Source organism: Coffea eugenioides, chromosome 2 (assembly GCF_003713205.1).
Source record: "Coffea eugenioides isolate CCC68of chromosome 2, Ceug_1.0, whole genome shotgun sequence".
Lineage (NCBI taxonomy): Eukaryota > Viridiplantae > Streptophyta > Magnoliopsida > Gentianales > Rubiaceae > Coffea > Coffea eugenioides.
In genome coordinates, this window is record NC_040036.1 from 59819246 (window position 1) to 59834650 (window position 15405).

Sequence of the window (15405 nt, forward strand, 5' to 3'; positions counted from 1 at the left end):
TCACAATGAATTTTTTTTTTAAACTATCAATGGATAGACAATTCAATCGATTTTCAAATAAACCATCAAATTCATCCAATCCATTTTTAATTCATTCATTTTTAAGACAATCTAGTCATTTTTGAACAAATTCCTCATTTTGGAATAAATCATTGACTCCATTTGATCAATTCATTCAACAATAAATCACTAACTCAAGCCATTCATTCATTTTTAGGACAATCTAGTCAAATTTGATTAAATTATCAATTTCTTTCAGTTGATCAATTTACCCTTTTTAGGCTGATCCAGTCAATTTTGAATAAATTATCCAATTTCATTCAATTCATTTGACCAGTTTACCTTTTTATAGGGTGATCTAGTCAATTTCGAATAGTTCATCAATTTCATCTGATCCATTTGAAAACATTAGGGTTTCGATGTCAAATTTAGAACTGGAACGACTAGTTGTTTTTGAGAAAATCACCCATTGCATTCATTTCGTTTGGATAGATTAGGGTTTCGATCCATGTTAAAAAAAAAAAATTCAATATCAAGTTCGTCAAAATTAAATTGATTTGTACGAATTCCTGTGCCAATCAAAACCATTCATTCATTTAGAGGTCTCCCGCTGTTCAATTGGCCCAAAATTTTCAAATTGCTTTCCAACCAACTGTCAATGAGTTGATCGGATCCATCAGGTATGGTACAGTGCCTACCTCAGAGGATTACATCATGATAGGCCTACCCTTGGCACAAAAGGGTCCCCCAATAGGACATGCATCCGAATTACTTTGATTGTTACTAACTCATGTCTTTTTCTTTTTCTTTAACAACAGTTAATCAGAAAGGGAATTTAAATAGGATTTTTTCCTAAATTTTCAGGTAATCGTAAATATAGCTACAAAGCCCTATCATTACACGATCACATAGCCAAGCTTTGAGAAATCGTGTAAACATGAGCGCATTTCCGAAATCATCTGATAGATCAGCCACGGTACCCCCAATAGACGCTGCAAATCTGGGAATTCAGTTGAGCGAGATGTTAAACAAATTCAGTGAATTGAGCGAAGAAATGGCAACCCAAAGGCGCATGATTGACCAACTGGTTGCTAGCAGTGGCGGTATCCAACACAACCCCATGTCTATCAATCAACCTGAAATAGAACACCAAACACCTCTTCTGCCCCATACCCAAGTTACCTTTGTACCATCCTTGACAAACGTACCCGAAGAGACTTTCACTTACCCCGCTTCTAGTTTTCCATCTACTTACCCCCATAACATCCAAGTCAACTCGGCCAGTATTCAAATGCCTCAGAATTGTCCAGACTCTCAAATACCTCATCATACCACCACTGAGCCTTTCATGTTGGATGTTGCCCAAGGGAAGGTGGAAACGGGTGAATCCTTCGCCCCAATAGACAAAAATCTGTTGAAAAGATTGGATAAATTTGATGAATTCATGAGAAAAAATCAAAGATTGAGCAAGGTTGGAGGATTGGGTTATGATGAGTTATGTCTTTTCCCAGACATGCAATGGCCTTTGGGTTTTAAAATGCCCAAATTTAGTAAGTATGATGGAACTGGTAACCCCAAGACGCATTTAAGACTATTTGCAAATAAGTTGGGAAAACCAATCGATGATGAAAATTTGCCAATACGTTTATTCCCCGAGAGCTTGGAAGGCGATGCCCTGGATTGGTATTCCAATTTAAAGCCGGAGGAGATGAGAACTTGGTTGGACTTGTCCACAGCATTCGTAAGGCAATATGAATACAACTGTGAGCTGGCGCCAACGAGAACCACACTTGAGAGTACTAAAAGGGAACCATCTAAAAATCATAAGACATATGCCAAACGATGGCGAAGATTGGCGGCCAAGGTGGAACCTCCAATGACAGAAGAGGAAATTGTCCGTACATTTATTAAAGCCCAGGATCCACCGTACTTTGAGGAGATTTTTCGCATGACTGGATGCTCATTTGCGGCCATTGTTAACAAATTGGAAGAATTTGATGAGTTAGTGAAGGCCGGAAAAATTGTTAATGTGTCAACATTAAAGATGCAACTGGAAGCTCTGCAAGGCCAGAATAACAGTGGGAAGGAGTCCCAATTTAAGGAAAAAGAAGGGGAAACTGCTTTTGTGTGGGATCAGGGCCCCTTGACCAGACCTAGATTTTCGAACCGCCTCACTTATTCATCACCCTACCCATATTACCCAAACTCCCGTCCTATCTACCATACTACCATTAACCATCCTCGACCTCGACCAAACTATCCAAATGTACCCACACCACCCTTTCAAATTTCTCAACCCAATCTTCAAACTCGACCTCGTTCTCCTTATAATCCAAGACCTGTTCAGCCAAAACAACCGAACTTGTCCTCTAAACAGAAAAATCCGAAAACCAAACCCATATCGAACTTTCACCAACCTGGGTCGATCTATCGATCAATTATACGAGCAACTCAAGGCTGCTGGTAAAATTGGCATGGTGCCTCCTCAAACCTACTCTAGGGGCAAGCCTGCTGGCTATGATCCTCAGGCCATTTGTGCACATCATTCTGGAAATCCTGGCCACTCTACCAGAAATTGTCAGGCACTAAGGCATAAGATCCAAGACATGATTGACGCTGGGGACATAATTTTAAAGAAAAATGGGAGTCAGGAACAAGTACGAATATGAATCCCTTTTCCGAACACAAGGACACCACTTTTGAGGCATTTATCCCCAGTAGGGAAAGTTGAGAATCCTGGAAGGATTAGAATTAGTGAGATTCCTCCCTCTTGAAGGGAATTTTTGATAAATTTGGGGGGTTGTCTTTGGTTAAAATCCATGAAAATCATTCATACATGTGTTTTTTTTTTAACCATGTTTTTGTAAATAGTTTTCAATCAAGTGACTTTTGAAGACACATCTTGTTTAACAAGTAACATGCTATTAAGTTTGATCTTTATTTTGAAATGCAATAAAATGTACAGTTTTATATATACTGTGCTATTTACACATTCTTTTCAGAGGCTGCCAAAGTTTTTTAGTTGAGGGAAGAAGAAAGTTCCCAGCTTTATATGTTTTCCTGAAAGTTTTTTGTTGTTGTTGCAGAAGCTTGTTCATTCGTAGCTTTGCATGCATTTTTGCATGGAAAATGTTCAAGAAATTATACTTTAACCCCTTAATTGATGTCTAACGCTACTATGGCCTATAAAATTGGAAAAACTAATCGATTTGGTCCCTCTAACATGTTACTTCTTTCTTTAACATGACTTAATGTAGACTTTGGATTGATTTTAGTGAATTTGTGTGATGTTTTAAAGGTTTAATATTTGTTAATAGGTTTATGATTTATGATTTGGTTTTTTAGTAGAATTTTGGATAATTTGTTGTTTAAATATAATGAATAGGTTTCAACTCCTCTGTTATTCTTGGTTTTGATGATCACAAAGGACTTTGAAATGTTTATCTAACTCTCTTCAAATATAAGTGTTTTTTGCCTATCAAAGAATCAGGTACGAATATGTCAAGAAATGAAAATCAACCAAAAGAAGAAGCAAAAATAGGACACTCATGTCGGACGTCCTAAGGAATTGGTCGGACGTCCGAAAGGATGAAGATCATTAAGAAGAAGATTCTGTCGGACGCTCGTGAGGAAGCATCGGACGTCCGGATGGATCGGACGTACTCCTCGGACGCACATCGAACGTGTCGGACGTCCTAAAAATTCCACAAAATGTTGATGACTCTCTGCCAAGACTCTGTCGGACGCTCGTAAGGAAGCATCGGACGTCCTGAAGGATCGGACGCATGCTTCGGACGCACATCAATCTCATCGGACGTCCTAAAAATTCCACGAAGATTTGATAACTCTCTGGACGACGTTCGGACACAGAAGCTCGGACGATAAAATACCATCGGACGTCCGAACAACAACTTGACTGATTTTCGGACGATGGGATCGGACGATGACTAAGACGTCGGACGTCCGACAGCTCCAACGGCTAGCTGACTCTTCATCTGCCTTCTATCCGTTGGAAGTATTAATGAAGCCCATTTTTGGCTCCCTTTAAATACAAACGATTCTGATTCAGAAGAGGACTTTTGCACACTTTGTTTACAAGATCTCAAGAGATATTTTAGCTAGAAAATAGTCTCCAAAGCTAGATTTGTTCTCCAAGTGGTGTGAATTTCTTGTGAGCTTTTCTCTTGTGGTTGAAAGTTTCATTAGTGTAGCTTTGTTGAGGGTTATCTGAGTGATTGTAAAACTTCTTAGCTTGACTAAGTGAGGCTTAGGGCAAGGAGGAAGTGCTCCCTCCATTGTACATCTAGTTGATCATCTTTCATCAAAGAGAAGTTGCTCAACCTAGTGATTGGTCTTCAAGTTTGAGGAAAGCTTGGTAGACAATCGGTTTGATATTCTATCTTATTCTTTTTGTTTAATAAAACTCTCATTGCTTATCTATACTTGTTTTTCGAATCAATATTGCTCTCTTCTTCTAATCTACTTGATTGATCATTATTAGAAAAGAAGGTAAATTTTATTAAGCAAAAATTGCATAAATTTGATTAAGATTTTAATCAACCTAATTCACCCCCCCTCTTAGGTTGTCTTTGGGCCTTACATCCTCTTTTGTAAAGTCTAGCATTTGATTTTGGTAGATTCCATTTTGAGTCACTAATTTTAGTACCTCATCTTAGAAATTATTAATTATTTTAATTAGGTTCTTTTCCGCTCTAATTTCTTGCATATAGATGATTTCTTTTATAAAATACGTGAAGTGATTTCATTTTGTGTTTAATTTTCATTTCATGTTTAATTTTCATTTGTGTGTTTAATTTTCGTTTCATATAATTAATTGTTAATTAAAATGATACCTTGACCCCTTTTTATTATTTTGGAGGGTAAATAAGTAACTCGTCCCATTAGAACATCAACTCAAGGGAGGTACACTCTACCCCTTATTTTCTAATTTATTTGACCTTATGTGTCCCTATGTGACTTTATGTGCTTAATTGCATGCCTTTTGAATGTGTTCATTTTATTTATTTATTTATTTGTTTTAATTTTTGTATATTTATTTAAATTTAATTTGTAATTATTTGGGAAGGCAATTAAATGCCACAATTGTAATAGTTAGGTATTTATTTTATTTTCCCTTTTAGATTGTAGTAGGCCCCCCTCAAATGTAATAGTTTGGGCTTATTTGCTTTGTGTGATTTACATGCTTATGTGCTATGTGTTACCGCTTTCTTAGGGCCTTGCATCTAGATATCATGATTATGTGTTTATGTGATATTATGTGTTTACATTCTTTTATTATATTTCACATGATTAGTTAGTTATGTTTAATGTGTGACGTTATCACATTAGTCCAACGCTAGTTGTGATTCATTTCTCGATACCACACTAGTCCAATACTAGTTGCGGTTCCTTTGTTCGACTTCTCACTAGTCCAACGTTAGTGAGAAAATAGAAATATGGGCTAGTCCAATGCTAGACCCTTAGGAGCCCTTCGAGCGTTAGATCATGATTGTGTGATAAACTCACTTCATCTCATGCATATTTTACTTTCTAGGGTCTTTTATCATTTTTTACATGTTCCCCTTATACACACATCCCTTATCCCACATTCCCCTTATGTATATCCCCTATCCCATATTCCCTCCTATCCCCTATTTTTATATTTTCCTTTATATAATCCTATGCATGAGACATGACATTAGATTTGCATTTCATATAGGGAAAATTAGAGATAGGTTAGTACATTTGCTTGATAGATTAGGAAAGTACCCCTTGAGTATGGGATATGGACGAGTTTGGCTTTCTACCCTTAGCACGCTCATATTTCCTCTGTTAAAGGGAAAATTGAGTCACGAACATTAGTCCCCCGTACCCGACATGATGCATTCCTTTAGGACATGTATATTTGTATCATTATGATTATTTTTATTATTTTCCTTTTCTTTTCTTAGAGTCTCATATTTTTACGTTATTCGTGACTTCTTCGAAGAGTCTTTATTGGGCGTCACAATTAATGTGATTGGTACCAAGTAAGGTTTGAAGATACATTTCAACCTCCCGACACCCTCCTAGGTCCAGGGTTTGCATTCATATAGTATATCCAAATGTGATAAATCTTTAGGTTAAAATAAGAAAATCTTTGGCTAAATCACGCAACTAGCCTTGGCTAGGTCGAAAGGGTGCCTCGGATTTTTATCCTTGCCTTCCCTTTCTTCAAATGTGACTCCCGAACACTTTCTCTGATTTTCGTAAACTTAGGAGTCGTTTAAAAAGGGTTTTCCATAATTTTATCTGAAAATTCTTTTTAGATGACTTGGTACACCTTAATTCTATACCAAGTGGCAACTCCGATTTTTGTTCAAAAGCCCTTTTTAAACTAAAATTTGGGCCCAAATCGTCGCACTTTCAAACCCCATTTAGGCCCTTTTTCTTTATTTATTCTTTACAAATCAAAAATCATTTATTTAAAATTGAATTAAAAATTTATTTTTCTTATAAAAAAAATGGGGCGCGACAGTTGATTCACTACGAGAGTAGGTTTCGCATACATTAGGAAATTATGCCATAACTAACGAAGATAATAACATTCAATTAACCGATAATTTCATTTGCAAAAGTACTTCAAAATTTCATACCTCTAGGAGCTTTCTATTGTTATTTTTATTGCTTTCATCTCATATTTATAGTGTAGATTTAATTTGTTGCACTTATGATAGTCTAAATAAGAAACAAGTTTGAAAACCATCAGTAATTAACAATCTTTTTTGTGGGTTCGACCCTTAATACTTTATATCCAATCACGACTCGTATACTTGTGAAAAATCACGTGTGGTGTGAGGACTCATACTTTTATTCTTAATTTCACTTATTTTAAAATTATTTGCGTTGGTGTTATTTAATTTTATCATTTTAGCATGAATTTTACTTAAATTGTATTTTTACCGTTTACGTGTCAAAATTTTTCAAAAGTCGCACCGCACCGGCATGACTAATTGGGGATTTGGAGAATTTATCTTGGACTAGTAAGAATGAGTATTAGTGGTGTAAGAGAAACTACCATGGAAGATTAGTATTTGAGTGTAGCAAACAAGAAGGAAACTAGTAGTGCATGGCACTATTCGAGCTACTATTCCTAGTTGACCTTTTACCCACCAAAAAGCTAGCTTTCTTCTCACCTTAACATCACAATTCAAGCTTCATCTTTTCTCCTTTTTCTCTCTCATTTGGCCGAACTTCCAAGCTCCAAAAGAAGAGGAGAAAAACTCCAACTTCATCCACAAAACTTGCTCCAAGAATTCATACAAAACCCTCAACCTTTTGGAAGTTGATCTAGCTAGAAGAAAGCTCTTACCTTGTGGTAATTTCTTGGTGGTTTGGTGATGAAAATCTTGGCTCTAACTAGGGTTCAAGAAGCTTTGGAGAGGTAACAAGTTTCACTTCCCTTGATCTTTAGTTTTATGCAAGAGTTAGTAGTGGTTTTTGGTTGTTATGCAAGGGTATTTGAAACTCTAACCAAAGCTAAGCTAGATGACTTGAGGAAATCTTTGTTTTCTTGATTTACTCTTAGGTAGTGGCCTTGAGATGGACTTTTAGGTAGTGGACTTGAGGATTCTTACTTGTTTGGTTGTTATTTTGTGATTTCTAACTTGATTTTTGGCTTGAAAGTTGGAGAGAAAAATGTGAAGAGGATGAGAGGAGATGTTGTCCGAATTTTACTGATTTATTTCCCTTGGTTAAATTTCAAAATTTGTTGCTAAAACTACTGCAAAAATGCTTTTATATGTTGGATTGTATGTGTAAAAATTATTTCTCAAAAATCATTTCATTTGAGTGGGTGAAAGATAGGCTAAAGAGAGAAGAAACCAAATCTGGAATTTTAATCAGGGAAGTCTGCTTGTCCACACTTAATAGAATATAAATTTTTGTTCAGGAGTCAAAATCAAGTGTCGTTTACAGAATTTGAAACCAGACTCCGAGAGCTTTCAACGGTATAAAATTTTCCCTACTAATTCGTTTTTTGTGAGTCGTAGTGAACCAGCAAAGTGGACTGATTTGCTCTTACTGTTTACCCGTGAGACTTGTACAGCTGCATCTTGTAGCTCATTTTCACTCCTCTTGTGAAATGAATTTGAACACAATTTTTTTTGATGATTTTTAGTACTTTGAATGTAGTTTTCAACACCGTAAACCACACTAAATTTGGCCTTGTGTAGCCCTAGTTATGCCTTGATTTCCAAACTGTGTTGATGCTCTAAGGCTGGAAATCCGTGGATCAGGTTTCAAAAACTAGTTTTCGTAAAACTGTTGTAACTTGGTGTAGCGAATTCCAAATTTTATTCTGCTTATTGTGGTTGAAACTAGACATGAAGTTCTTTAAGTGTTATGAATTTCAGAGGCTAATTCGGTTCCTATGAATTTTGCTAAAATTTCAAATTTCACTGAAAAATAGAGACTGTTTTGCCCTGTTTTAATGAAGCAGCAAGTTGGAGCTGATATTTGAATGATTTCTGATTTGAATCTGGAAAAAATGTCTTCTAAAGAGTTTTATTACATTGAATCTAGTTTCCAACAGTGTAAAGTTTCCAATTTTTGGACTTACGAAACTCAAGATGTGATTTTTCAAGTATTGTCTCACAATGTTGGAATTTTCTAGTTTCAAAAAAATGCCCTTCTTAAGAACTTCCAACTTTCCTTTGAGATTGTTAATCCATTTTAAGTTTGATTTCATGGATGGATACAAGGTTTCTTGTAACTTTAGACCTTCATTTTGATTTAAGCCTCTCTTGATACGTTTCCTTGGTTGCCTAAACAAATGAATTTTCTCTCTTGTATGCTAAGCGACTTAGTGTATACGTGAGTGATGGATTAAGGGGAAAAATTGGTCTAAAAGTGGTTTGCATTTAGTGATGGCTGGTTGATATTTCCTTAGGTGTTCAAGAAGGTTTCGAAAGGAATCCCAGTGCGGACAATTAAAGGACTTACTTGCTCGCTTGCTTTTGGATTTGGTGAGTGTCAAGTGCATGACTCGTTGCATAATACTTGGATCGCTTCTTGTTGATTATGTGAATTACTTGTCGAGACGAGTGTGTACTTTATCTCACTCGTCCTCTCTTGCTTGACTTGATAATTGACTTGTTCGTACTTGACAATTATACTTGTGCTTGTGCTTGACTTGGCGCCGATTTGAGAGCAATCTCATCGACTTATACTTGAACTTGTGGGCCCCAAAATCCAATGGTTAGCCATTCAACTCAAGTCGGCAAGGGCTTGGTTGAGGAGTTTGGTGAACCTTGGGCTCGTGTACTTGACTTGTTTGGATATACTCGAATAATATCACATCTTGTTTGACGTGCGGGCTCGGCAGGGGGTGTAACGGTGGACGGAAAAATTGGGGTTCTACGGACTTGTTACTTGCTCGGTTGACGGAGTGTCAACACTTGAAAATTGTGTGACGAACCCACTTCTCCTAAGGGCGAATCCTAGGGTATCGGCGGGCCACCTGCCTAACTCTCGCGAGGGCTCAATACGAATCAATTTTAAACTTAAGGGTATCTAACCAATAATAAAAGTCAATATCAAGAAAGGAAAAGTCGCTTCCTTAACTAAATATTCAAATCTTACATCACGAAATTTCCAAAAGTACATCAAATCCCCAAAAATATACAACCACCATAAGTCGACTAATCAATTACATCCAAAACTCTAATCAAAAGGTAATCAAGTCAGTTTCCCCAAAAATTCTTTTCATTCCGAGCTCCTGTTAAGAAAAACAAACTAATGGGGTGAGTTAACGCTTAGTGAGGCCAAGAAAATCATGCAAGCATGTAATAGAGCAAGTAGAAGAGAGCATGAAAGAAAATCGAGACAATAATAGTAAAGCTAGAAGTTTCAAGTAATTAACATTTCAAGTAGGAAAAGTAAGCAGAAACAATTAAGGATACTGGAGCTCTCAGGAGCTAAATCCACGCAGTTTGGTCAAGGTCTTGATCCAAATATCTCACGTTGACTCTCCATCAACCGAGCAAGTACCAAACCCGTCGACTCCACTTTCACCAAATTCCGTCCACCGTTACACCTCCTAACCGGGCCGAACGTCAAAGGTTTTGATATTACTCGAGTATATCGTGGCAATACTACGCGAGTATACCAAACAAGATCTCAAAAGATCAAGTTTATGATTTCTCATGGTTCACCAAACTCCTTGATCAAGCCCATGCCGGCTCGATTCACAAAGTTAGCTAATGAGTTTGGGTGTCCCCTACGAGTACACGTATAAGTCGATGAGATAGCTCTCCAATCGACATCTAGTCAAACACAAGTAAAATTTCAAGTATGAGCAAGTCAATTATCTAATCAAGTAAAAGAGAACAAGTGCGATAAAGTACACACTCGTCTCGACAAGTCCAATTCACATATTCAACTAGAAGTATTTCAAGTATTATGCAACAAGTCATGCACTTGACACTCACCAAGTCAAAAGTAAGTGAGCAAATAAAGTCTTTAGTTGTCCGCTCCGAGATTCCCTTCAAAATCCTCTTGAGCGCCTGAAGAAATAGTGATCAACCATCACTCACATATACTCACAACCACTTATCATTCAAGGAAGAAAGTGCACTCGCTTAAAACTTAAGACAATGGCTTACAAGAGCTTTAAATCCCTCGAAAATCGAGATTCAAAAATGAGAATTTAAAGTCACAAGGGAAACTTGTATCATCTATGAAATCAAGTTTAAAACGGTCTATCAATATCGAAAGGGAGTTGGGTGTTCTTTAAAAGTTCATCTCTTAAGGAATCCGGAATTTTCAGCTTTGCGCGACCATACTTGGAAAATCAGATCTTGAGTTTGGTAAGTCCAAAAATGGAAATATTTATACCTTAGAAACTAGATTCAAATTACTAAAACTTCCCTAAAAACACTTTTCCAAGATTCTAACCAGAAACCATTCGAATTTCAGCTCAAAGTTGCTGTTCATGAAGACAGGACATAACCAGTCTTGGTTTTTCAGCAATGTTTGAAAATTCGGTAAAATTCACAAAAAGTGAATCAGCCTCTGAAATTTATAATACAGCAAGAGTTCCAAATCAAGTTTCAAACACAATAATCAGAATTAAATTTGGAGTTTTGAGCAACAAGATATAATAGTTTGAAATCAGGGGATTTCCAGTCACCAAACTTCAACATAGTTTTGAAATCAGACCATATCTAACTCTACACAAGTCCAAATTGAGAATGGTTTATGGCGTTAGAAAATAGATTCAAAATGCTACAATTCATCAGAAAACATCATTTTTAAAATCCTTTCACAAGTGAGATAAAATCGAGCCACAAGATGCAGCTTCCCAGTTGCTCTCGGATAGACAGGCAAAACAGGTCAGTCCACTTTGCTGATTCGCTATGGTTTACTCAAAGCGAACTAGCAGGGAATTCTTATACCGTTTGAAAACTCTAAATGTCTAGTTTCGAATGCCCAAATGACACTCAATTTTGACTTTTGTACAAAGAGTTATGTTCAGACAAAGTACCCCTGTCCACTGTCCTGGTGACCATTTTCCAGATTTCTTCCTTTCACCAAAACTCATGTTTTGTGTAGCCAATTGAAATGATTTTCGAAAAACACTTTCTACACACATAATACAACATATATCAATCAGTTTAGCAGCCAAATAATCAACAAAAATTTGAAATCCAAGCAAGGCAACCAAACAGAAATTTCAGCCAGCACCTCTCTTGGTTTTCTTCCAACTTTCACTCCACTACCAAGACAATATCAAGTTATAATTCACATAAATAACAACAATCAAGAAATATCCTCAAGTTAGCTACCTCATAGGTCACCTCAAGGCCACTAGCTTAGAATATAAAGCAAGATAAAAGTTTCCTCAAGTCCACTAGTCTAGAATCTTGATTAGGGCTTCAAACCCATGAAATCCATCCACTAAACTTTGTATAAATTGAAAGATTAAAAGAGGTGAAGGGGTTAATTTCCAAAGCAACTAAACCCTAGTTGGTAGTGAGAGTTTCCTTCAATATTTCACCAAGCAACATCTCAAGCTTTCACCTTTCTTCTAGTTGGAGCAAAAACCCATGGAATTGTGAGTTGGATGACGAAGAACAAGCAAGATTGGAGTGTAAGAGATGAAGTTTTCTTTCCCCCATTTTGTTTCCCTTGCTCGGCCGAAAAGAGAGAGAGGTGAAGGAGTGTTTGTGGTTTTGAAATTTGTGGAAGAAAGGTGTTGGACAAGCTAACTTAAAGTTGCAAAAAGTCAACTCTTAATAGTAGCTAAATAGTGTATTGTACTTCTCTCTTGTTTGGTACACTTATACACTAATCCTCTAAGGTAATTCCTCTAACACTACAATTACTCATACTTATTAGTCTAAAATTAATTCTCCATGATCATTGCACTCTTGGACTAAACATTGCCTTGAAAAACGTGTGTTCCCTATTCCGTACTAAACGAGCTGTAGAAAAATTAAATTTACTAGTGAGACATTTTAAAAATATAAATGAGGCATTGTTCCATGTAAATGGATTTAAAATGGTTGAAATAAATTATTCGGAGTAAACGGTTGAATAAATAATTAAATAAGCCAATAAAATAAGATAAAAGTAAGCAAAATTCGGGTCTTCACATCCTTTTTTCGTCCTCGAAATTCACACATGGGATAACATCATACCCCTTAATAGCTAGGTTTATCAAATCAATCAACAACTTACACTCTCCAACCCATATTTCACAATTTCTATTACCCAATTAGCAATTAAACTTTGATCCCCGATAGGCATTTCAACTTCCAAGTCATAGGATAATTTAATTGGCCTCACGTCTATCCCACTCTTGAATGTAGGGTTTGCAAAAGTGTGTGTCGTACCATGGTCTCTTGGAACCTTAGCTAAGCAAATTCCACCAGTGTCAAGTACTTACTCCAACTTTCTCCAAAATCCAAAATACATGATCTCAACATGTCCTCAAGGGTCTGAATTATCCTCTCTGACTGTCCATCAGTCTGTGGGTGGTAGGTAGTGCTAAAACTAAATTTAGTTCCTAGCATTTCTTGCATCTTCTGCCAGAACCGAGAAACAAACCGAGGGTCTCGGTCAGATACAATACTTATTGGTATCCCATGTAGCCTTATAATCTCGTCCAAATGTAGCTTAGCTAGCTTCTCTAGTAGGTACTTCATATTAATCGGCAGAAAATGAGCAGATTTGGTCAATCTATCTACTATCACCCAAACGGTATCGTGACCTCTTTCAACAAGTGTAATTTTTTGATCATCAATCCTGTTACTTGCACTTGACGAATTAAAGTATCGGCTACCACATTAGATTTTGGAGAAGCTGATTTTGATTGTATTTTGGTTTAATTACGGATATAAATAAATTAATCGACTTTTGGTGGTTGTATTTTGGGAAAATTTGATGTAACTTTTGACAATATTATGATGTCGACTTGAATGACTATTGAAGGAAGCGACTTTTCTTTATATTAGTTTTCTTATTAGTTGATTAGTTCTAAATTATAATCTTGACATGTATCGAATCCTAGCGAGAGCTAGGCAAGTGGCCCGCCGAAACTCTAGGGTTCACCCTAAGGAGAAGTGGGGTCGTCACAGGTGGTATCAGAACCTATGTTTGAATTAGTTGGACAATTAGGAGTCCTGATCTTGTAAAAAGCATACGTGATAGTATGAAGCATTGGGATCTAGTTTATTGAGTATATTTGAGTTGTCTAAACTTTTAATTGTAATTGTAGGTCATGGAAGGAAATGGTGGAAATGAGCCATCTTCGAGACGTCTTCCAGTGATCCGTTATCGAAAGAGGTCCGGGGGCGCTCTTTGGATGTGGAATCCAGTTCGTCGAACTAGGCCTTCATGTGATTGTTGGAGGACTTACTTGTACCCTAACAACGTGGTGCTAGTATTATACGATGAGTGTAGGCAGTTATCAAATGCGAATGGAATAGTCGAAGAGGATAATCGAGAACTGAGAGCGGCTGTTGACGCCCAGACTGCTAGGATTCATGAACTGGAGACGGATGTACTTGAGGAGCGAAACAGAGTAGAGGCTCTTTGTAAGTAGTTTCAAGAGACTAATCATCGGCTTACTAGGGTAGTACAAGAAGTAAGGGATCGAACTGAGGGAATATTGGCTGAATGTGTGACCTTGGTTGAACAAGTAGTAGATGGCAAGGTATTTGACGGGTGACAGGAGAATGCAACTCCTAGTGCTGAAGATAAAGATGACCCTACTGAAGTAGTTGAAACTTCTGGATCTGCCAATCACTAAACTAGTAGTTTATTCTACTTTAGCAGTTTTTGTCCAGAATAGTTGGGGTGGTGCTTGTTCTAAGGCTATTGTATTTTGTGTAACTATGCCACTTATCTTTTGAAGCACTTGAACGTTACTTATGATGTGTTTGACTTTGTTGTTCTATGACTTTTAATCTATGCTATGGGATGTGCATATTTGCAATTATTTTTGTGTCTTACCTATTTATTTTTCGTCTTGCATATTTAGAGTGTCACTTTAAACTTCACTTATGCATATTTATCTTACGTCTATGCCTTTAGAAAATACTAAAATTATGGACGGTCTAAGAAGTGGAAGGGGTCGAAGGCGTGGGTTTAGGTAAACCCAAACTCAAGGGAATGACCAGGGATCGGCAATTGGACTGAACCAAGAGCAAAGGAACAAAGGGGATAACCAAGTAGCTACCGCTATTAATTGTATGACTGATATTTTAGAACGGTTAGCTTATCGTCAGAGTCCAAGACCTGTTAACCAACCTGGGGTTCAGGAGAGAGGAGAGGATAGAGTTTTTGAACGATTCTTAAAGTTTGTCCCGCCTAAATTTCTTGGAGGGCCTGACCCAGAAGTAGCAGAGAATTGGTTGGAGAGAATGACTAATATCTTTACCGCCTTAGACTATACTGAGGAGAGGCGAGTGAACTTCGCTAGCTTCTAATTTGAGGGCGCGTCACGTGCTTGGTGGAACGTGATTAGGAAAAAATGGAAAAGAGCACTGACTCCTTGGATTTGGAAAAATTTTGTGAGAGAATTTAATGAGAAGTATCTCCCGCCCATGATTCAAGAAAAGAGGGAGGAGGATTTCATAAAATTGAGACAGGGGACTTCTAGTGTGGCTGACTATGAAGAGTGATTTAGTAAAATTTTTAAATTTGCTTCGGAGTTAGTGGCCATTGAAAGAAAAACGATAAGACGATTCGTACAAGGACTAAATGTTAAGATTCAAGAGGGGTTAGCGGCAGCCCAAATTTCTACTTTTACAGAGAGTTTAGAAAAAGCACAGCGGGTTGAGAGTGTAAAGGTGCAAGTTAGGAATTTTCGTGCACAGAAGAGAGGAGTTTCTAGTAACCTTCTTGGACAAGTGAATAAGA

General features: G+C 37.1%; 1 protein-coding gene across 1 annotated transcript; it reads left to right on the forward strand.

Annotated features, from left to right (window-relative positions):
* The first annotated feature begins 937 nt into the window (after positions 1-937).
* LOC113759982 lies at positions 938-14086 on the forward strand. Its single transcript, XM_027302562.1, has 3 exons — positions 938-2341; positions 2457-2657; positions 13760-14086. Exons 1-3 carry the CDS (start codon positions 938-940, stop codon positions 14084-14086), a joined length of 1932 nt encoding a protein of 643 aa, XP_027158363.1.
* The last annotated feature ends 1319 nt before the right edge of the window (positions 14087-15405 follow it).

Bases quoted from the DNA above. Each gene is read 5' to 3' on its own strand.
- LOC113759982 (XM_027302562.1), top strand. From the start codon at position 938: ATGAGCGCATTTCCGAAATCATCTGATAGATCAGCCACGGTACCCCCA. The intron at 2,342-2,456 runs GTTCAGCCAAAA...GAGCAACTCAAG, and splicing joins CTCCTTATAATCCAAGACCT to GCTGCTGGTAAAATTGGCAT. The intron at 2,658-13,759 runs GTACGAATATGA...TTGTAATTGTAG, and splicing joins AAAATGGGAGTCAGGAACAA to GTCATGGAAGGAAATGGTGG.